The 21,229-nt window shown below is 45.1% G+C and overlaps 8 protein-coding genes across 8 annotated transcripts; 5 read left to right on the top strand and 3 right to left on the bottom strand.

Moving 5' to 3' along the window:
- Positions 1–201: 201 nt before the first annotated feature.
- DFJ58DRAFT_667899 (uncharacterized protein) lies at positions 202–504 on the top strand (the record flags this gene model as incomplete). Its single annotated transcript, XM_041382654.1, has 1 exon — positions 202–504. A coding segment is annotated over one exon (303 nt), but the record flags the coding sequence as incomplete, so codon positions are not given.
- Positions 505–672: 168 nt separating this feature from the next.
- Positions 673–1,746, top strand: DFJ58DRAFT_667900 (uncharacterized protein; the record flags this gene model as incomplete). The annotated part of the gene is made up of 1 exon (XM_041382655.1): positions 673–1,746. A coding segment is annotated over one exon (1,074 nt), but the record flags the coding sequence as incomplete, so codon positions are not given.
- A 1,129-nt stretch (positions 1,747–2,875) lies between these two features.
- Positions 2,876–3,991, top strand: DFJ58DRAFT_845764 (uncharacterized protein; the record flags this gene model as incomplete). The annotated part of the gene is made up of 7 exons (XM_041393199.1): positions 2,876–2,891; positions 2,946–3,166; positions 3,223–3,263; positions 3,293–3,356; positions 3,407–3,482; positions 3,655–3,839; positions 3,893–3,991. 7 exons carry the CDS (start codon positions 2,876–2,878, stop codon positions 3,989–3,991), a joined length of 702 nt encoding a protein of 233 aa, XP_041238497.1.
- A 160-nt stretch (positions 3,992–4,151) lies between these two features.
- DFJ58DRAFT_859695 (uncharacterized protein) lies at positions 4,152–5,325 on the top strand (the record flags this gene model as incomplete). The annotated part of the gene is made up of 6 exons (XM_041394002.1): positions 4,152–4,194; positions 4,251–4,317; positions 4,366–4,551; positions 4,590–4,888; positions 4,934–5,010; positions 5,059–5,325. The coding sequence occupies 6 exons, from the start codon at positions 4,152–4,154 to the stop codon at positions 5,323–5,325; spliced, it is 939 nt and encodes a 312-aa protein (XP_041238496.1).
- A 207-nt stretch (positions 5,326–5,532) lies between these two features.
- On the top strand, positions 5,533–6,284 carry DFJ58DRAFT_845762 (uncharacterized protein; the record flags this gene model as incomplete). Its single annotated transcript, XM_041393198.1, has 3 exons — positions 5,533–5,583; positions 5,667–6,137; positions 6,165–6,284. 3 exons carry the CDS (start codon positions 5,533–5,535, stop codon positions 6,282–6,284), a joined length of 642 nt encoding a protein of 213 aa, XP_041238495.1.
- A 6,268-nt stretch (positions 6,285–12,552) lies between these two features.
- Positions 12,553–13,778, bottom strand: DFJ58DRAFT_733421 (uncharacterized protein; the record flags this gene model as incomplete). Its single annotated transcript, XM_041386296.1, has 3 exons — positions 12,553–13,299; positions 13,352–13,399; positions 13,434–13,778. 3 exons carry the CDS (start codon positions 13,776–13,778, stop codon positions 12,553–12,555), a joined length of 1,140 nt encoding a protein of 379 aa, XP_041238494.1.
- Positions 13,779–15,849: 2,071 nt separating this feature from the next.
- Positions 15,850–17,096, bottom strand: DFJ58DRAFT_733419 (uncharacterized protein; the record flags this gene model as incomplete). The annotated part of the gene is made up of 3 exons (XM_041386295.1): positions 15,850–16,614; positions 16,667–16,787; positions 16,849–17,096. 3 exons carry the CDS (start codon positions 17,094–17,096, stop codon positions 15,850–15,852), a joined length of 1,134 nt encoding a protein of 377 aa, XP_041238493.1.
- A 3,193-nt stretch (positions 17,097–20,289) lies between these two features.
- On the bottom strand, positions 20,290–20,998 carry DFJ58DRAFT_845759 (uncharacterized protein; the record flags this gene model as incomplete). Its single annotated transcript, XM_041393197.1, has 2 exons — positions 20,290–20,873; positions 20,920–20,998. 2 exons carry the CDS (start codon positions 20,996–20,998, stop codon positions 20,290–20,292), a joined length of 663 nt encoding a protein of 220 aa, XP_041238492.1.
- Between the last annotated feature and the right edge of the window lie 231 nt (positions 20,999–21,229).

The raw sequence follows: 21,229 nt of genomic DNA, 5'->3' as shown, positions 1-21,229 counted from the left end.
AGAGGAGAACAGGAGCCTGTCATATCTTTGCAACAAATGGAAGAAGATATCAATATCACATCGGTGTATCACAATCCTGAACTTACAGACAGTGACAAAGAGGTAATTTTACGAGAAATTATCGAGGAATTTAAATTGAGCAACAATGAGGAGCAAGAGATGAGCTTAAAGATAGTCAGCGAGCATTTCATTTGAGGGGATGTAGAACAACTTCTGATGTTTATCACTGGCATAGGTGGGCCAGGAAAAAGCCATGTGATACACGCTATTGTTGAGATGTTCTGGAGGTGTGGGGCACCTGAGAAACTAACTTTGAGTGCGCCCACAGGCAGTGCAGCTGTGTTGATTGATGGTTATATGATACATGCATTGACATTTTTGCCAAAATGTCACTTACCTGTGAATCAAACTGATTTGGAATCTATTTGGCGAGCAATTGAGTACCTTGTTCTTGACGAAGCATCCCTTATGTCTGCAGAATTGTTAAGTCAAGTATCTGAGTGAATCCACCAGGCTAAATCATGGGATGAATCAGTGTGTGATAAACTGTATGGGGGCGTCAACATCATCTTTGCGGGAGATTTTGGTCAACTATGTCCACTGAAGTCCAATGCATTATACAGCTATAAACTGGTCAAAAAATTAGCACCTTCAACCACTCAGACAATCAAAGGACAAACCGCACTTCATGGTGCATTTCTATGGCGACAAGTTAATACAGTAGTTGAACTCAAACAAAATTGGAGAGCCAGAGAAGACGCACCATATATTGACTTGTTAAATCGAATTTGTGTTGGACAAGCCCGAAAGGTTGCTCTAAATCTCAATTGGCCTAGCAATTATGATACATTGAAAGGCCGTCTGCTCAGCACAATAAAACAACATTCCACTGAAGAATTTGAGGGTTTTAAAGATGCACCAATCATTGTCACCAAGAAAGTTCTGAGAGATGCAATCAATGACTCAAAAGCACGCACGTTTGCACACAACACAAATCAGCAATTTGAGATATACTATGCGCGAGATAAGATATATGGCACGCATGTTGGCATTGAGCAGCAGAAACAATTGTGGAAAATGTTGAGTACACATACCAATGACGCAATCGGCGAATTACCTTTGATTCTGGGGATGCTGTTCATGTTGACAGAAAATACTGCAACAAGCTGTAGAGTTGTGAATGGAAGTAGAGGGACACTGAAATCAATCATGTACAAAGTTGATCCTGATGGATATCGATATGCTGCTTGTGCTTTAGTCCACATTCCTGAGAGCAATGTACACCTACCTGATCTAGAAGAGAGCATTGTGCCGATCTTGCCCGTTGCCTCCAGTTTTAAATTTCCACTGAAGGAGAAGAAAATCACAATAAGGCAAACACAGTTACCCAATTTGCCAGGATGGTCATTTACAGACTATAAAGTGCAAGGAAGTTCGTTGCCACAAGTAATCGTCGACTTAGCATGTGCCAAATCACTGCAGAGCATCTATGTGATGTTGTCATGTGCTGTAGAGACTCGCGTTTCTGCAGGCACATATGGGCACATTTTGCACCTTTTCACAACTCATGACAATTGGCCTTCAATGCACGACTCGCACCATCAGCTATATTCGACTTCTATCATGTCCCTAGTCGTTTTACACGTAACACGCAGCTTTCCCGCGAAACGCGCCATAGGCGTGACACATTCCCACACAATGCGCAGTATTCCCGCATGCGCACCTTGCATGCTTTCTTGCGCTTGAGCGCCCTGCATCGCCTATCATCCAGGAACGTCCCTCTATGTCCATCCACCTCATTGGTACGTCATATCCCTTGCCTCGTGGTTTGTAACAAGCATTGCAGCGCTATTACATGTCATTACGTATTCATAGCACTTATTGCTCCTATCCCTTCCGCTTCCGATGCGATTTCCATAGTATAAAGTTTGCTGACTTACTACTCCATCATTATTACTCCCCTTTGCTGTACTTCCCTCGCTATTGGGTTTTACTTTAAAGTAGTAGTCACCACTTGGGCGCACTTTGTGTTTCCAATGGTTATTGTTATCCGCCTATACTAGACCTTTATCCGCACTCATTATAACACTCGCTCTGCATTTGCACTTGCTTTGCACATCCGCTTCCTTATCCATTTCCTTATCCAGTATTTTCTGCACAACGCTGCGCCTTAGCGCTCACGTTCCCACGCTTGCGCTTACCTTAGTGCGCTCTCTCGCGCTTCGCGCTCACTTCGCTTTTCTTCTTGCGCTTTTGCGCATCCATCACACTTCAAGGGTCTTTCTTTCATCTGGTTCTGTGTTCAGTAGCAGTCCCCTTTAGGGTCGAACTGTTCTTGCATTCTGCGAGTATAGCAGCTAGGCAGAGCCAAGGCTCACTTATACTGGTTGAGCATTTTTAGATATTTCATATCAGCCCAGCCAGGTTGAGATCACCTCAGCGCTTCCAGTGTGCGCAATGTTGCGATCCTCCGATGGTTCTCATCAAAGACACTGTATGGTGATTTACAAGGTGATGCGTGAGAGGAAATGAAACAATTAAGATTGCTGGCAAGCAAAACATATCAAGAATACAAGACATGCCACACTGAATCCTTTCGCAAAACTGAAGGAAATACCACGCAGGTGACACCACATAAAAAAGCCACAGAGACACATGCAGTATAGTGAGAATGACTATGATAATGATTGAGCAGTCACCTTGAAAGCCTCGAAGAGGAGAGAAACTCACCATGTCCTATCAACTTAGGCACAGTGCGACTTACTTAATCCAAATATGTCTAAGCTGACTAAGCTATGTCGGATGACGTTGGTGGCATGGCATATCTCAGATAACGACAATATCTTGGAGCCATCTCTTCTTTTTGTACATCAAAATGTCTTTCCTAGCAGGTCAGTAGTCTTCAACTTTTATAAATTGCATCATTGACACTGGCATTGATGCAGCTTCTGGAGATACAATGGTGTTTGAGCTCTGGCCATCTCCGATGAGAAAGGAGATTCAGAGACTTCAAGGAGACCATGATTTTGCGTCTTGGGAGTTGTTTCCTCCCTCCTTACAAGATATGGCCGATTGGGCAGATGTTTATCAAGATCACGAGAAACAAGATTCCTCAAGGAATTGTCTCCTCATCTACATGAATATGCAAGATGCCAAACCGGGTGTTGTATAGCCGGTTGCTCTGTGCCTCCAAGGAATCTTGTGAGAGTGTCGTGTAGATAGATTCAGGAACTGGTCTGGGTAGGGAATGCTACACATTTTGAGTGAGTCAACCAAACTAAACATTGAATAGGGATGAGACGGAGGTCACTCGTGCAGTGCAACACATCAATCTTTCTTCGGGAGGACATGAAAAAGTGTGGGACACCACAATTAACTCACTGAATCTGGCCTGTGAATATGTTAGCCGCTGATTGCACATGCCCATGCAAGGGACGTCTTTCAAGGGAGACATATATCTACAGAGATGAGCATTCAACAAGGTAAGCACAAGCCAAAAAATGTTGGCTATACTAAGTCCTTTCTAACAGCGAGACAAACCATGCGAATCCAAAGACCAAATACTGACGGAAGCTCAATGTCCTGGAGGGAAATACTGGCACATGGAAAATCTATGGAGCATAGTGTGTCCGCTACCTATTGCGAACTTGACAGAAGCAGGCAAAATCTTAGCCATGGACTCTGTCCTCTTAACTGAGGGTGATTTCGTGGATGTTGGCGCCAAGCTGGATTTCATTATCAGGAGAGATCGCCAGAGAGGAATGACATTGAGATGCTTTCTCACATGCACACACATTGTGCGAATGATTCCCGCAAACTATGTGAAACATATGAAACTGGTGAGTTAACATGTTTCACAATGAGATTGGAAGGTATTGATGTATAATAATAGGACAAGAAGACGCTTGATCGAAAACACGCCATGACACCACCTGCAGAAGAGAGGGCACCCAAGAAGACCCACATTACTCTAGCGCTCGACACGGAATAAATCAGACGGCACAATAGTATTGAGTAGACATCAATTTGCATTTGTTTATCTGTATCTTTAGGAGTATTTAACCACCAGGATAGGGACTATCGACATCTTGCTTTCTCATATCACCATGACTAAATCTAAGAACGACGTGGCCACTAAATGAGAGGGAAATATGGAAGGACGTCCAAACAAGAGAGTCAAACTCACTAACACAGGTGAGGAGTCATATGTCACATTCGAGTGCATGAATATCTGACCTCATCTATAATAGGAGGTGACAACGACAGTGGTGCTACAGACAATGGCAAGTGTGGGGATAACAAATACGAAAGCATCAAGTAAGCCACTACTTATATATAATTATACAACAACCTCATTATACACAGTCCATCCACATCAACGCTCAATCACGAGACAAGTGCTCCGGAAAATCCGCCAACAACCAGCAAACGCAGAAGTGGAGCAGTCCAACCAGGATTGGCCGTGCGTAGCATGATTCCTAACCTGAAAAATTGCTTGATCGATGCTACGGAAATCAAGGAGTATGATGAGATATTAGTTGAGCAAGTGAAGTGCATGACAGTTTACCTTAGCTGAAAATGTGACCCAGCCGACTACAAAAACTATCAGAATACACCAATGCAAAGGCCAATATATATGCATTAGGAAGGTTGTTGCCAACTGCGACATGGGGACAGTATAAGCCCATCAATGACCGGAGCAAGGTCTTATGCAATCCAGCAACTAACGAACCACTCACCATCTGGGTTGTTGGACAGATTGCAAAGATGTGGTTTACTAAGTTTGGTAACCTGGAAAAGCAGGCTACCATCATGATTATGCCACTCTCCAAATCGCTGGCACAGCAAAGCACATTGTTACTCGCGAAGATGTCCAGTCCGACAACGAGTGAGCGACGTGATATTTTTCAATGAGATGGTTACCAGTTACTAGGTAGCAACCAACAAGCCACACAAATCATTCAAGCTATCAAGTGGCAAAATGCTAGGGGAGGAGACAGTGAGGATGAAGTAAGTGCTCTACAAAAAGTCTCGCAACTGACACTGACAATATTAAAGCCTGTATTATTTGATGCAGTATATGTCATCAGAGTGGCAGGCTCTTTGAAGACACAAACAGAACGACCTCTCTGGAAGCTGGTTGATTTGAAGATGGGAGATTTGATTCTCTTAGAGATGAAAATGACGAGGTATTCCAAGAAACAAGAAGATAAGTGGCATTCTCGTGCGCAGTACGATATGCTTGCCATTTATCTTCTAGATATATGTGAGACACCAGAAGAAGACACTCTGGGTACGAGTCTGATTGATGGATTAGCTATTTGACATGGTGTTACATACATGGTATAAATTTAGGTTGAAGTATACTATCATTGATGATGTATGAGACATTTTCGTGTGTTTAAAAGAAAGATGATAAATCGGAGTAAAACACTCTGACTTGACACTGCCATGGAACAACTAGTAACAGAAGCTGACTTATCAGGAGCTATAGCATATAGGGAACAATGAGGGACATACACGCATCACCAAATGTATGAGGAGATCAAGAAAGCAAATCCCGAATGGTTGCTCAATCCTAAGGTACGCTGCAAGAAGAGATAGAGATCCGAGCTGAAAGATACATTGATAATAGCGCAGTTAAGAAAATGTGCAAAGAGTTAAAGACTGAAGCAACCAACAAAGCGTGTATCGCAGTCAAACTATCAGACACAACTACCATATCCACCAGCATTACACAAGGACTCTTGCTCCTGCTAGCAAACCTTAATCCCATCAATGAGACTCGGCCGATTTCGGACTTAGAAGCATTGCACGTCATAGAGCATCACTTGCCTCAAGGAGAAGCCCAGCCACCACTTGTATTGTTCCCGAGGAGACAGGACATAAATGACTGGTATTTCCATGTGCATCACACATCGAGATGTAATGACGACTGCAGATTCCATCCTGTCATGCTTGAAATATTCGGGAAGCAAAGATGTCCACATGGAGATATTCTAGTGGTAAAGGATGGCACAGGTTACATCCCCGATAGTCCTGAATTTGATGTAGACTGTGAGGAATTGGGGAGAACTTTATGGTGGTATATCAGGAGTGGGATTAATCCTGTACAGGAGGCGAGTGAGAGACGACTAGTGCGTTATATTCAACAATTGTAACAGATTAATGTACAAGGCATGAGAGACATAGACACAATGTACGACAGAATTTCACAAATGCTGGCCACTAACCCAGGAGCAAACAAGGCTAAGAATAATGACATTACAATGACAGGGAAGTAAGAGAAACAAATAAGTCTACGCACCAAGACAAAATGGCGTCCGCGAGACCCTTATCCTCATAACTCATGCATCAATAAGTCATCAAATCATGGCCTACATGTTTGATGAAAAGGACATTTCCATGCCAGCTGCAATCACGCTCCGACGAGATTCTATGCCAATTGATCAGGCAGGTAGATATCAGTTCAAATTGAGCAGCTCAAGTGGTCTGGTCCATATGCCCTATTATGGACCCAGCCGGTGCGAGTTCAGGGGTGGTTTGGATGTGTCAATCGATTTATATTTGATCAATTAGCATGGAATCTTGGATTGATTGTATCTCAATCAAATATGAACCGATTGATGCAACCAAACCACCCCTGAACTCGCACCGGTCGGTAGTATAATGGGGCATATGGACCGGTCCACTTGAGCCGGTCAATTTGAACCGATATCTACCTGCCTGATCAATTAGCATGGAATCTTGTATTGACTGTATCTCAATCAAATATGAACCAATTGACACAACCAAACCATCCCTAAACTCGCACTGGCCGGTAGTATTATATGACATATAGACCGGTCCACTTGAACCGGTCAATTTGAACAGATATCCACCTGCCCAATCAATGGGTACAGACTTGTGTATTGCCTGTATCTCAATACAATATGAACCAATTGACAAAACCAAACCACCCCTGAACTCGCACTGGCCAGGTCCATAATATGGCATATGGACCAGTCCACTTGAGCTGGTCAATTTGAACTGATATCCACCTGCCTGATCAAGTAGCATGGAATCTTGTATTGGCTGTATCTCAATCACATATCAACCAATTGACACAACCAAACCACCCCTGAACTCGCACTGGTTGGTAGTATAATAGGGCATATGTACCGGTCCACTTGAACTGGTCAATTTGAACCAGTATTCAACCGGTACACATCTAACAGGGCATCTATTGTACCCCATTGACCGGCACACCCATCCCCATCACACCTTATTTCCTGGCCCACCCATCTTCTACTGGATCATATATTTACCTGATGATTGATGTACCAGAGGATAGGCTTGTGAGATTATGAATTCACCTGGTGACATACCTACCGGATGGTAGATTTGACCAAATCTCTGGTAAATATGATTCTTCCGGCCCACTCATCTGCATTGTAACCCGGATTCACCATTCATAATGTCCTATATACTAGTACATTCCTATACCACTGTCTATACTATATACCCTCGGCCCATCCCTTTGCCTCGGGTACACACATTCACTTGGCCCATCCCTTTGCCTTGGGTACACATTCATCCGGCCCACTTGTCTCCATTGTAACCCAGATTCACCATTCATAATGTCCTATATACTAGTACATTCCTATACCACTCTCTATACTATATACCCTCGGCCCACCCATATATCATGGTACAATTATTGCCATGGGCCCACATGGGATGGCCCGTCTAAGATGGGTAAATTCACTGAATGGGCTCGCATAATGAACTACATAACTGTGCAGTCCCTCATGTGCTTGTATCCACGTTGGACATGCGAGAACAAAGATTCGTGAATCCATGGCTATATATGCAAAGCAAGACAAACTTGAATGCGGTGTAGGGGCTCATGCCCCTACAGCCACATATGGCCTATATCATGGCTTGGGACAACAGGGCATCACTGCCAGGCTCGCACCATCATCATATCTACCTATTCCCTATAGAGCGCCCCACTTTCCCGCGAAGCGCACCATAAGCGTGCTACTTTCCCGCACCAGCCGCAGTGTTCCTGCGCGCGCGCCTTGCGCGCTTTCTCGCGCTTAAGCGCCCTGCATCGCCCATCATCCAGGAGCACCCATCCACTGTCCATCCAGCCCACAGGTATGTAGTAGTTCACTATTTTTACTATCCATGTACCTTTCATTATTACCTACACTGTATGGCACCATTTCTCATGGGCCAGTAGCTATTACATAGCGCTTTACCTCACTGTGGTTCATTTTGTGTTGAGCCGAGGAGGCATTAATTACTACACTCTTCTACTACCTACTACCACCCATCTAGTACCACTGAGCACCAGTATAGAACCGCACTTTAGAGCCACAATCATTATCCACTTCATATAGACTTTACCTTGCATTGAGAGCCGCTTCCCCAGCACTTCGCGCACTCTGGTGCTTTCCCGTGCTTAGGCGCTCCCTTAGGCGCTCATTCAGCATGTCTTGGATCATTTCTCTGCTGCCATCTGCTTCCCCGGGTCGAACGATTCTGTTAAGACCGTAGCTCAAGGGTAGACAGATCCGAAGGGCTTGGCCTCAGCTCGTGCGCTGTGCCCCTTACCCGAGTATGTGCCCTTAATTTCAGAATGAAGTCCAGATGGAATCCGACAAAGTCCGAAGGACTTCCGGAGGCTAGCTACTCTGGTGGAGTGCTGAAGGACTTCCCATGGTAAGTTCCCTAGATAGAAACATATAGAGGATAGGCTGCAAGGGACAGAGTCCAAAGCAGGATAGGATAGGAGGAGTGGTCCGAAGGACAGGACGTCCGGAGGTCCGAAGGTAATGGCGTCCGAAGGGTACATCGTCCAAAGGTCACGTCGTCCAAAGGTTACGATGTCCAAAGGTCCGAAGGTTTAGGAGGACTGGAGGAGCAGACAGGATTAGGACAGGAGGGGAAAGGCTACTACGGACAAGGTCCGGAGTAGAAACAAACAGAGGTAGACTACACTATGGTAGAGTCAGATAGATGGGGTTTAGACAGAAGTCTCGGAAAGACAGGAAGTGCCAGAAAGGCAACACTTCGGTCTAGGGAATCAATCCCTAGACTTCAGAACTGAAACATAGGAAACAAATCCGAAGGTCCGGATTTCCGGCCTAGGGAATCCATCCCTAGGCCTTGATGGAAAGGCAGAACTCAGATGGATGGAAGTCCGAGACAAGAATGAGTGAAGTCTAAGATGCGAGAGAGCAAGTCTATGTTGAATGAGTGCAATCTAAGATGCGAGAGAGCAAATCTGTGTTGAATGAGTGCAATCTAAGATGATATTCGAACTAAGGAAACTTTACAGGAGTTGTACAGAGGTTTATATACTGGACGGGATTCGAGAGGATCAGTAAGCTGAACACGCTGAACACAAATGCTCTGTACGAGCATGTGGAAACATATTGGTAAGTATGAACAGAACATAAGTAAATGAACTCGGAGATGAACAGAGTACAAGGATCAATAAGCAAGACGGAAACACAGATAACCGAAGTCCGGAGTCAAGGGGATTACCATAAGGAGATAGACGCTGATTTAAGGTTTGGGCTTCGAATATGAGTATAGGTCGGATCCAGAGGTCTAGAGATATCAGATGAAACGTCTGGATATCGGATGAGTGGATCTGGAGATCTAGGTGAAGACGAGACTAGGATATGGATCATGGATATAGACTGGTAGTCTAGTGAAGGTAAAGTCTGAGATGGAATGAGCTCGGATCTGATAGGATCAAGGGTGGATGAAGCAGGCTTAGTTGCGGAGGTCCGAAGGTATGGATATATGGATGTACGAAGGTGTATGGATCCAAATTGATAGTGGACTGGAGGACTGAAGGCATGGATAAGGGTATGGAGTCATGGATAAGGGTATGGAGGTCCGGATGTGCATCCGGAAGGCGTCCGGAAGACGTGGGAACATCATCGGACGTAGGTCCAGAATATGGGATATGACAGATTCACATCACACCTCGACCAACACTTAGAGAGAGTATAGCCCTATCTCCCACCTTGAGCTTAGAGCTTTATTTCTTTCATTTGCTCTGCATTGCACCTTAGCAGAGTTGTTGTACCCACAGCGGTAGACAGCTTGATGAAATACGTACGGAGAGGATTCAAAATTAGCACAGATCTGTTCTGATTGGATGTCCACAACTGTGGCGAAGAGGTCCAGATTAATCAGAAAAATGGATATTGCCCACACAAGCTGAGGAGCACGGTAGACAAGGAAATTTTACAATGGGACTTTGAAGTGGCAGAGACATTGGGCGGTACAGCAGTGACTTGCCAGGACATGGGAATCATGGTATGGTGCCTGGGAGGTGAAGAGTGTACAGAAGAGACGAAGGAAGAAATGATGGTCTTGATGTTTGTGTCAGCGTAATAATTGACTAACAACATGCTATGAAGACAGCTATGTAATGAGGAAATCAAGATTGACTTGGCGAGATTGTGCGAGAAAAGCTGAACATCAAAAAGTGCCAGGGAAGGGTCCTGGGATGCCCGGAGGGCTGTTGCTATAAGGGTACTGGTCTGGGTGCACAATCGTGAAACACCGATCATACTGGACCCTTTGTCTTTTGTTTGTTGTTCTTTGTGTGTTTTGTGGCTTCTCCATTTTACTTGTCCCGGTCGCCGACTTCACAACCTTTCATGGCTACCAGTTCATCTTCAACTTATGTTCTGCTGTCGCTTCATTAGTTTCTCTTGCAGTCCTTGTTGTGTCGGACCAAGAACTTCCAGATGATGGAAGTTCTGTTGTGTCAACGTGCATTTTATGCAAGTATTTTGGGTACTTTGGGATCCATTCAGTACACCGTCTTTTTTCCCTCCCCTTTTCTTTCTCGCTTGATTGCCCTCATCATGGCTACCAGTACTTTCCTCTTCTTCTCATTCTTTTTATGATGCCTTGGCTCATCCTGTCGCTGTGGTGGTCTCCGATCAAGAATTTTTGAATGACGGATTCTCGGTCATCTCCACATGCATTTTACGCAGGTATTTCGGGGTCACTCAAGTTGGTTTGCGAATCAGTTTCTGTCAGGCAATTAATTGCCAATTATGTATTTTAGTCTTGGACATATCATTGATCATTCCTCGACTTTCACTCGGGAACAATACATAGAAATTGTGTGGGCTTGTTCAGTCTGTGTCAAATTGGTCGATCACAAGGATTATGTATGAGATCTGTTGCGCATACACATCTGTAACTCTGATTGTGTACTGAATCTACTCGTTTGTAAACTTTTGAAGGCTGCTAGGTGATTTCTCTCATGTCTGTTCGTGGTGAATTACATCACTGCATGATCACTCGTTTGGTTTTTTTTTTAGTCAGAAGCACTGGATGATGAAGTACTGTGCTGGGAATTTGCGCCAAGTTGAAGCCAACACAGATGTTGGGGGAGACAATCACTACATGTGAAGACATAGGGATCATAGTGCAGTGCATTGTCAGCTTGAGAGACCTGAAAGCAATGGGATGATGGCGAGAAATGGATGCACAGTCAATAGCAATACTAGTCAGTCTGATATATCATTATGCAGATGCAAATGATGGACTGCACGAGACAATGTATCGAGAATGATAAATGAAAAGGGTCCTGGAATGCCCGGAGGGTTGTTGCTATCAAACATGGGTGCTTAACGTTGTAAATTCGACAGGTACTTAAAAGGCAGGTTGCATCGCAGGAATAATAACCCAATGATACCTGTCTACTCAGACATGGCAGACATTGACCTCTCCACCATTGCTGATGTACGAAGATACCTGTTTAATATCCCTTTCGCATCACATACAATAAGCGCGCTGACAGGAGGCTTCACCAACTTCACATACAGGATACACCTCAACAACTCATTTGAGGGCACAGTCCATTAGTAGTGTCATATCCCCAGGCAAATACCTGCTTGTGGATGCTGGCTGTGGGACATGTGATGCACTGTTAGTGCCATACTGTGGTGTCTGTTACCACTTGAATGAGTGGTGTCAGGCTGATCAGCGGTAATTTTTTTTTTCATTTGAATACTTTGTTTTCTGACACATGTCTAGGCTGCGGACCCCAGAGGAGTTATTCAACCACCAACACGCATCTCTTCACAACATCATTGAATGCATCTTTGGAGTGATGAAGCACCAATGGCACATTCTTCAGGTGCCGCCAGAGTATCATATGGACATCCAAGCACGTGTCCCCAATGTGCTCTGTGCTTTGCACAACTTTGTTCGCAGATTTGACCCCGACATCTTTGACGAAGAAGCTGATGATCTGTTGGAATATGACTCTGAGGAAGGAGCAGATGAGTTGAATGAACTTGGTGATGGTCCAGCAGATACTCTAGAGAGGTGGAGAGCTGATAATCATTGTGATCAGATTGCTAGGGAGATGTGGGAAGATCATCTTGCAGTGCATGGCATGAGGTGACCCAGTTAATTGAAGTTATACTACTAGTTTGTGTGCTCTGTATCTTGACAATCAATTCAATTGTTTGCATGTATCATAGTGTTTGACAAGTATGCGACAGAAGTATACAAAGCAAGTTAATCAATGGTATCAATGTGCATGGCACGAGTTTCACCAAGCCTCCTCTTCACCCAATTGGCCCTCAGATTGTCACCCTTCAAGTATAAAAATGCTGTGGCCTGATCTTTGTCCCTCACGAACAACTGTGTCATGTCCAACTTGTCGTCATCAGATATGTATGTGGCATCACTGATGATCTCAATGGTGCATGCAAAGTCAGAAGTAGGTGAAATAGGGGCCGCAAGAACTGGAGGTACACTAAGATGCTTACTCATGGTCTCCATTGCGGTAACAAGTGATGTTATCACTGCACTACCCTCCAGCTGGGCTCTGGCAGTCGCAGATGGTGGGTGAGAGCGCTTGCCTGATAGAGCATCGACGTCAGAATCCAGTGCACTGGCCTTGCACTTGCCCTGGCTGGTGCTTGTCAATGCTGAGGGTGGGCTTGTCGAAGGAACGTGTGATGTTGTGGCAAGAGGATCTGTAGAAGTAGATGATGCAGGAAGATGGCCCATGTCCACAGAAATCTCCTTGGTGGCTATAGATAGCTCATGGAAGTGGAGCTCTGCAGGAGGGCGAGTGCTAGTGGAAGGTATCATCAAAGGTGGGGGCATGCTGGTAGCAGATGCAGCAGAGCTGGTGTGATTTTTTCTCTGACGCTGACGGACATAAATTCCTGTGGCATTCATGCCAGCCATCAGCAAGTCAAAGATCTCAAAATGTTCAAATCCTTTGTTCTTGAATTGTTTGGCATTTGGATTCGACTTGAAAAAACAGATTAGGATCCAGAGCAGTGATAGGGAGCACAGTACTCACTTTGACATATTCAGCCTGGTGTGCTGATCTATGGTTGCCCCCCCACTTCTGTCCATGTGAATCCTGATGACGATCCACCGACTTTGAGTGCTTGAGTGGCATGATAAGCCTTCTTGAGACTAGAAAACTTTGTATTGCAGGCTGAGTTAGTTTTGGCCCCACCTTTCTGGTTTTTGAAGTGCTCTGCAAGGTGCGCAGAAACATCTGAATAGATTCTCTTAGGGAAGGTGGTGCCATCTGTGCCAGATCTGTTATCATAAAGGTATTGAAGGAGGGTGGTCTCCTCTTTCAGCCTCCAATAAGCGGCCTCTTTATGGCCAGATACAGATTTCAGTTGAGACTCTGTGGCACCACTGGTGGAGTCTCCAGAGTGATGAGAGTGAAGAGAGCGACGAGACTGGTCAGAATCTGACATACTATGGTCCATGATGGTGGTATGATGATGTTGTACATCTCCTTCTGAAGGTTGTGGGAGCAGAGTCACATGACACCAAAGGTGAATTTCGATTTGAATTTCTCAAGTGAATTTGGTGTCCAGACAGAGCCTAATATATTGTAACTATAGAGCAAAATAGGATACATCAATGGGGTGATTCACTAGTGGTTTTAATTTTTGAGCAGCTCTCCCAGCTCTCCCCCCCTCCGACACATCACGTGACATCACATGGCTTTGTTGAATGAACCATGAACACTTGCAGAGTCGCAGTGTGTTGTACTTTACTAACCTCTGATCAGTGATAACTAGCCTCTTGGCCATACCTTTCATCATCATCCACATACTTCCACCTGCATTTCATGATTACCTATGTTCTGCATCATTTATTCCACATGTGTTGTCCTCTGGTAAGTTTTCACCTAATTTTTAGTGCTTTCACTCCTTGTCCTTCAGGCTACTACTCATCATTTTTTGCCCACTGATGTGCAACATCATATGGTTCCAACAGAATCATGTTACCCTCCTATGCTTAGGGCCATCTAACACCCTTCCTACTACTAGTACTAGAGTTAGGGCCTGGACAGCTGCTGTTTGTAACTCAGTTTGTCTCGTAGTTTGTTTCACTCGCCACAATATATACAAACAGTAGTGACTTAGGGTTTAGTTAGGGTCTAGTCACACATAAGGACAAGAACAGTGCCTCCACTGGCAGCGAGAGAGAAAATCCACTGGTTCTATGTCCTCCGAATGGCAGAGGCAATGGTTGTCCAGCTCATCATAGGTGTACTCATTGTTAACATGACCCCATTTCTCAATAAAGAGCCTTACCATACCTCAATCCTCTCTGGGCAGGCATGGGTGCAAGAGCTTATCAACAGACATCCCGACCGGATCAAAAATGAGCTCGGGGTGAGAAAGGACATATTTCATGTGCTTGTACAAGAACTTCAGGCTTGTGGACTACATGATTCAAAGTATATAGCACTTGATGAACAGGTTGCTATATTTCTCTACACCTGCGTGACAGGATTATCGAGCCGTCATGTTGCAGAATGCTTCCAGCACTCTCACACAACAATACAGAAGTATGTTCACCTTGCAAAGATATTTGTACTACTAGTAGCCTCACACGAGCCTCATCAGATATTTCAAGTGAGTTCTGCTTGCCATATCATCGGCCCCATTTTACAACAGATTTGTATCTCTTCCAGATAACAATGCACCTATACTGAAGGAAATATCAGAGAATCCCAAATTCTTCCCATACTTTTCAGGTGCCCTTGGAGCCATTGATGGTACACATATTGCATGCTGTCCGTCTGCAGTAGAACGGCAGCTATCATGAAACCGCAAAGGTGGTGTCAGCCAAAATTGTCTTGCTTGTTGTTCCTTTGATCTCCAGTTCCAATATGTCCTCAGCGGTTGGAATGGATCAACATCAGACTCGACACTCTACAATAATGCCTGGCTCACGGACCTATATATTCCAGAAGGGAGGTACTATCTCGCAGACGCTGGGTTTGGGATATGTGACTCACTCCTCGTTCCATATCAAGGTGTTCGGTACCACCTGGCTGAATGGGGCCGAGCTGCAGTTTGGTGAGCAATATATGACTAGGTCAACAAAGAGTCTTCTCAGTGCTGTGACAGGCCAAAAACATCGAAAGAGATCTACAATCTTCGGCACACTCAAGCTTGGAATGGCATTGAGAGAATATTTGGGGTTCTCAAGAGGCAGTTCATCATACTGGTACACCCACCAGAGTATAGTATGTCAACACAAGCCCGCATCCCCCTGGCCCTTTGCGCCATCCACAATTTTATTTGCATTCACAATCCGACAGAAATAGAAGAATTTGCTGATAAAGATGTCTTTGACCTTGATCCAGGCAAGTCTAGGAGTGACCTTGCAGAAGGACCAGCCAACCAGTGAAGAGAGGCAGCGAGCAACAGAAGACAGAGATCATATTGCAGTTGCCATGTGGGAGGACTACTGTAGGATTTGTTGCGCTCGTCAGAACACAGCAATATAGAGACCTACAAATGACTATGCTATTCAAGTCTACAGAACCTGCCGGTTAATATGTTTGATTTTTCTACCAACAAAAGACTTCCTTGGACCGTCATCCATCATGACCATATAGGCATCAGCGGCACTGACATCCACCTGAAATGCTTCAATAAGTGCCGCCATGCTATCATCATCAAGGTGTGTTTCTAGCTGTTGTGCCCGTCGCATGGCCGCCTGCTTGTGTTGAGGTGATAATAGAATAGATGAGGATGACTGTGATTGTGATGAGGCTTGGAAGATGTCACTGAATGCTGAAAATTGGTCATTGATTGCATAGAGTGCACCCACTGATCCACTAACACGCTGGCGTTTCAATGGAGGACAAGAGCCTGAGGCCGCAGTACTAGACCCAGAGGCGATAAGGGAGGGTGTCGAAGACCGAAACTTGCGCTTGACAATGGTTTTGACAGGAGTCATTTTCCAAGGAATGATATCATCTTCATTGTCATCCTCAGCCCCTACCAGTACCTCTCTGTCATCAACCATCTTCTCTTTGTCACTGACCATTCCCGCTGCTCGCTCTAGCTCCTCAACATGCTCACCTGGCTGCTCTGCTTCGTCTTCCACAACAGGTTGGGTATCCTTGGGCGTTCCGTTGACCTGGCCATCATCAGAAAGTGCTTGTTCAGACTTGAACGTCTCGTGCCCAGCATGGAAGGCATTGGTGCCACGAGAGGGTTGTGTGCACATAAGCTCATCCATCTCATGGAAGTGTTCCCAGCCCTTGTTGCGAAATGGTTTCATATCAGGACATGACTGAAAACTGCATAATTAGATCAATACTTGTATCATACTAACTGAAACGCACCTTTGCAAATGCTGTCCAACAAGCAGCATCAGCAGGAACAATATTTGCACCAAGTTCATCATCCCATGAAAAGCCTGATTGAGATTTGATGTCGACAATAGCGGTATATATATATTTTGCACTGTGTGAGCTGCAATCAGAATAATTGTGCTAGCATGAGCAGAGAATGTACACTGATCCACTTGTTCTTGCATGATAGTGAGTCCCTGCTAGGTCCAGCTACATGGTTCGAAACACCATCCAGCGGCTCTTGCATATGAGTTGATGCACCGGTAAAAGTTGTCTGTTTAAATCCCATCCCATCTCCACCTTCGGCACAATGAGCTATGAAGTATTCAAGAAGGCAGGAAGTTTCTTCGGTGGTCCAGTGAGTGACTGGTATGGCCCCGACATTGTTTGCTGAACATACAGTAGTCTTCTTCTTTGCCATAGTAGCGGTAAAGTGAGGTATGAGTGGGCATTTGAGATCGTCACACAAAGTCACTGCCGGTCACTGTTATGTCACATCAGTGCCATGCCACATACAGAAACAAACTGAGAAACAAACTGCATTACAAATGGCAGCTGTCCAGGCTCTTAACTTCACATTTTTTACTATATATGCATGTTATTATCAATTAAATTAATGCAATAAACATAATTTTATGCACTGTTCATTCATGAAGTGAATAAACTACAAAAAATATTATAATACTTGATACTTGAGCTCGCTGTAGCCTGTTGCCCACAGCAAGCACTCACCACTGACAGTCTGACTCCATCGCCGACTCACGGCGCTGGCATTGCCAAAGTGTTGTTGATAAGTCACATGAGGTCACATGACGTGTCAGAGGGAGGGAGAGCTAGGTGAGCTGTTTTGAGCTACTGTTGGAGATATATCACAACTTCAGTCAACCACTGGTTTGGACAGTCACACAATATAACACAATTGTAACACAATGTCACATCTGCTGAAAACAAGCTCCGCTCAGCATTCACTAACAGCGCCGTTCAGCATTCAAGTGCACGGGCCTTGTGGCATTTGTGATTGTAACTAAAAGCTAAACATTTAGAAAGGTTTAATCAAATGTGCATTATGAACCGTACAAAATTGTGAGGGCTGTAGGAACTATTCAGATGTGACTAGGATAGTATGGTATGAAATTTTCAAAAGAATATGCTGCAAAGGAGTAAGTAGGTGGTGTGTAAGATTCATGGGACATATTAGTAGTTGATGGGTGTGATTGATATTGTAAGTTCGATGGAGGACGGGGAGTATCCCATGTGTGTTCAAGTCCTGCAGGTGGCCATGAGACTGGGGGTAATGAGCCGAAGCCAACTTGAAAATGTGGTGCAGGGGACGGTGGACCAGGGGTCCCAAGGCAGCAGTCCATAGACTTAGGCTCTCGGAGGTCTCCATAGCTTAGCCAGATAGCCTACACACATGCACACATCTTGTAGTAGTACATCATCCATCCATTCACACAGCAATCTCAGAGCAGAGCCTTGGCCCTGCCTCATTGTGGTGAACAGAGCAGATTTGAGTCATCCCAGCTTTGCTTTAGCATTTAGCCATCACTTATAGTCATAACCCGCAGTCTCAGCTTAGTTATTTGATCAGAACTTTGATTCAGAACATCGAAACAAGCCATTTACAGAAAACTTGCAACATCTGCAAACTAGAAATTTCTTCACAGATATGGTAATTTTTGACAGTTTCCCACAGCCACCCAAAGTAGCAACAGAGCTCACAGAATGTACAGCCCCAGATGCGAAAGTGCTCACAGAGCTCACAACTGGTGTAGAGACTCACATTTCTGCAGGCTGTTATGGGCCCATATTACAAATTCTGACAACTGGTGTTTCATGGCACGACTTGCACCATCATCCACATCCGACTTCTACTATGTCTCTGGTCATTCCGCATATCATGCGCAGCTTTCCCGCGAAACGCGCCACAGGCGCGATACTTTCCCGCACAATGCGCAGCATTCCCGTGCGCACGCCTTGCATGCTTAAGCGCACTGCGTTGCGCATCATCCAGGAGCATCCATCCATTGTCCAACCAGTCCCTTGGTATGTCCCTTCCATTATCTGACTATATTTGGCATATTACACATCCTATCTCGTTATGGACCCTTACCTTACCTCACTTGCATACTTAGAGCGCTCCCTATTCGGCTCTGAGCCCTGGGAGAGCGCTTAGGTAGAACTTACATACTTTTCATGTTCGTTTTACACCTTACTACTTTACCACCATGTTACTTGGCAGTTAGTCCCATGCAATGCATGTATTCGTCATCATAGGCCCTAGCAGCAGTCTCTAGCTAGTGGCAACATCAGTATCAGTCTTCAGTCACCTTTCTCATCCTATCATTGTCATCAGTTGCCTCTCATCAGTCTCAGTTCATGTCCTTTTCGCATGTACACCGCTTGCACTACCCTCCTGCGCTTTGCTTTCCCACACTTTCACCATCATTCACCAAGGTTGATCAGCATCATTCCGTGGATCCTTGCTTTCTTTGCTTCCCCTTTAGGGTCGAACGCTCTTGCATTCTGCAAGTGTAGCAGCTAGGCAGAGCCAAGACTTACTTATACTGGTAGAGCATTTTATTTTCATAGCAGCCTGCCAGGTTGTGATTGCCACACTGCCAGCGATGAAATCCTGGAATATTTGGCAGGGATTGACTGTGATACTTGAATCGGTAAACAAACCCTGGATCACAAGAAATGTGGTCAACAAATATGCATCAGGAACCAGTGATTATGGAACTGCTCACTGGTGAGAAAATATGTTCATCAGTGATTCAAACCGTCGGCATTGACATATGGCTCGATTGGAAGGGGTGGGCCCACCATGAGATATTCAGGGGATGGATGGGCCCAGATGGCTATCACTCTGCTAAGCGGATGGCCCAAATCCAATGGTTTTGCACTAGGGATGAGCCCACTGGTACAACATTGACAAGCAGGTGGGCCCCATACCTGTATAGGGCATAGACGAATGGGCCCATATGTTGTTATACCATGAGATCAGTGGGCCCATCGGCTAGGATTTCAACAGACAGTGGGTGGGCCCAGGTAATGAGATTTCAATAGATGGGTGGGCTTCGTAGCACCAGACGGATGGGTCAATGATTTAAATAAAGTGGCCAATAGTAGGCATGCCGACAGATAACAGTTCACCAAATCATCAGCTCCAGGATACAATTGACATACAATGGGATATAGCGGAGTCTTGCAACTTCTCATTTTTTCCCCTATTATTGATGTTGGGATGAATTCAATGCATCATGTAGATACTCACCAAGCACTATAAACATTGGATCAGTACTACTATAGTATATCATGTACTGGTGTTGAGTGCTGCAACATCAGCACATCTTACTGCTGCAAAAACCCAAGCTGATGCTGGCAAAATTTAAACCAGCACATTGGAAGGCCAACTGGTATTCAACTTATGACCTAGTGGACTGAACAGCGATCATGTAAACAGAACTACCAGTACATCACCGAACATGTAAATACAACTGTGTATCTACAAATACAAAATGTCCATATGATATACCAGTATATCTAAGAACTGCCGGTGATTGTAAACTGATCTACTTGTACAAAATGTTTTGCCAAATTGGAAATGTTCCTTACTCCGGTGTAGCTGATGTTACAGACACCAACTCCACAGATTGCTCTTGCTCTCCAACACTCATAGGATATGATGTCAAAGACATCGACTCAGCAGATTGCTCTTGCTCTCCAGGGGGTGATGTCACTGACACTGACTCAGCAGGTTCCTCTTGTTCTCCTGGCACCAATGTCACCAACACCGACTCAGCAGGTTCCTCTTGCTCTCCATTAATGGCATTGCTGGGCAGAGAAACCTCAGCAGCCAATGGGAGTGTTGGCAGGCGCAACTCGCAGCGAAGATCATCCAACTGCTCGGCAAGGAGTTTTGAACGAGCCTCTTGCTCGGCCAATTGGTCATTGGAATGCTGCAGAAGCTTCTCCCCAGAACCAACCTTCTCCACTAAGCCAGCAACCATGGCTTTCAGCAAGTCCAGTTCCTCCTTGAGGGCAAGGACAGATTCCCTGGTGTTGGCGCTAGTGTCAGTTGTGGTGGCGGTAGTGGAGGACTTGGCGATGAGAATGATGGTGCCGGCGGAAGGAGGGACGGTGCCTAGTACAGGTGCCCCTGAAGTTGTGGCCGGCAGGGCAGAGTCCATATCTTCTGCAGGTATGTTAAATTAGTGTTGTGAAATCAACAACAGACTTACCATCTGTATCTGCGGCAGCAGTGACAGGCAAAGGACAAGGCCAAGACTTTGAGTGAGTGCGGCGAGTATAAGTCGCCATGGACTTCTTTCTCCTGTTTGGGGCAGCAGAACCTTTGCCGCTGTCTTGCTACTTAAGGGTCTTATGTACAACGTGTATATAGTGACAACACAACTATACAGGATAAGACTTCTTGCCAGTCCTTAAGTACACGGTCTACGACTTTTCTAGTTTTCGTGGTAGATAACGTGTGAGTTCTTGGGAGGGTTTACTGACGTGTCCTCTTCTTGTTGTCCCTGGTGGAATACTCGT

This window comes from Suillus subalutaceus (genome assembly GCF_016647625.1).
Source record: "Suillus subalutaceus strain FC151 chromosome Unknown DFJ58scaffold_148, whole genome shotgun sequence".
NCBI classification, from domain to species: domain Eukaryota; kingdom Fungi; phylum Basidiomycota; class Agaricomycetes; order Boletales; family Suillaceae; genus Suillus; species Suillus subalutaceus.
The sequence above is the reverse complement of the archived record's forward strand: the minus strand, read 5'-3'. Positions and strand labels throughout refer to the sequence as shown.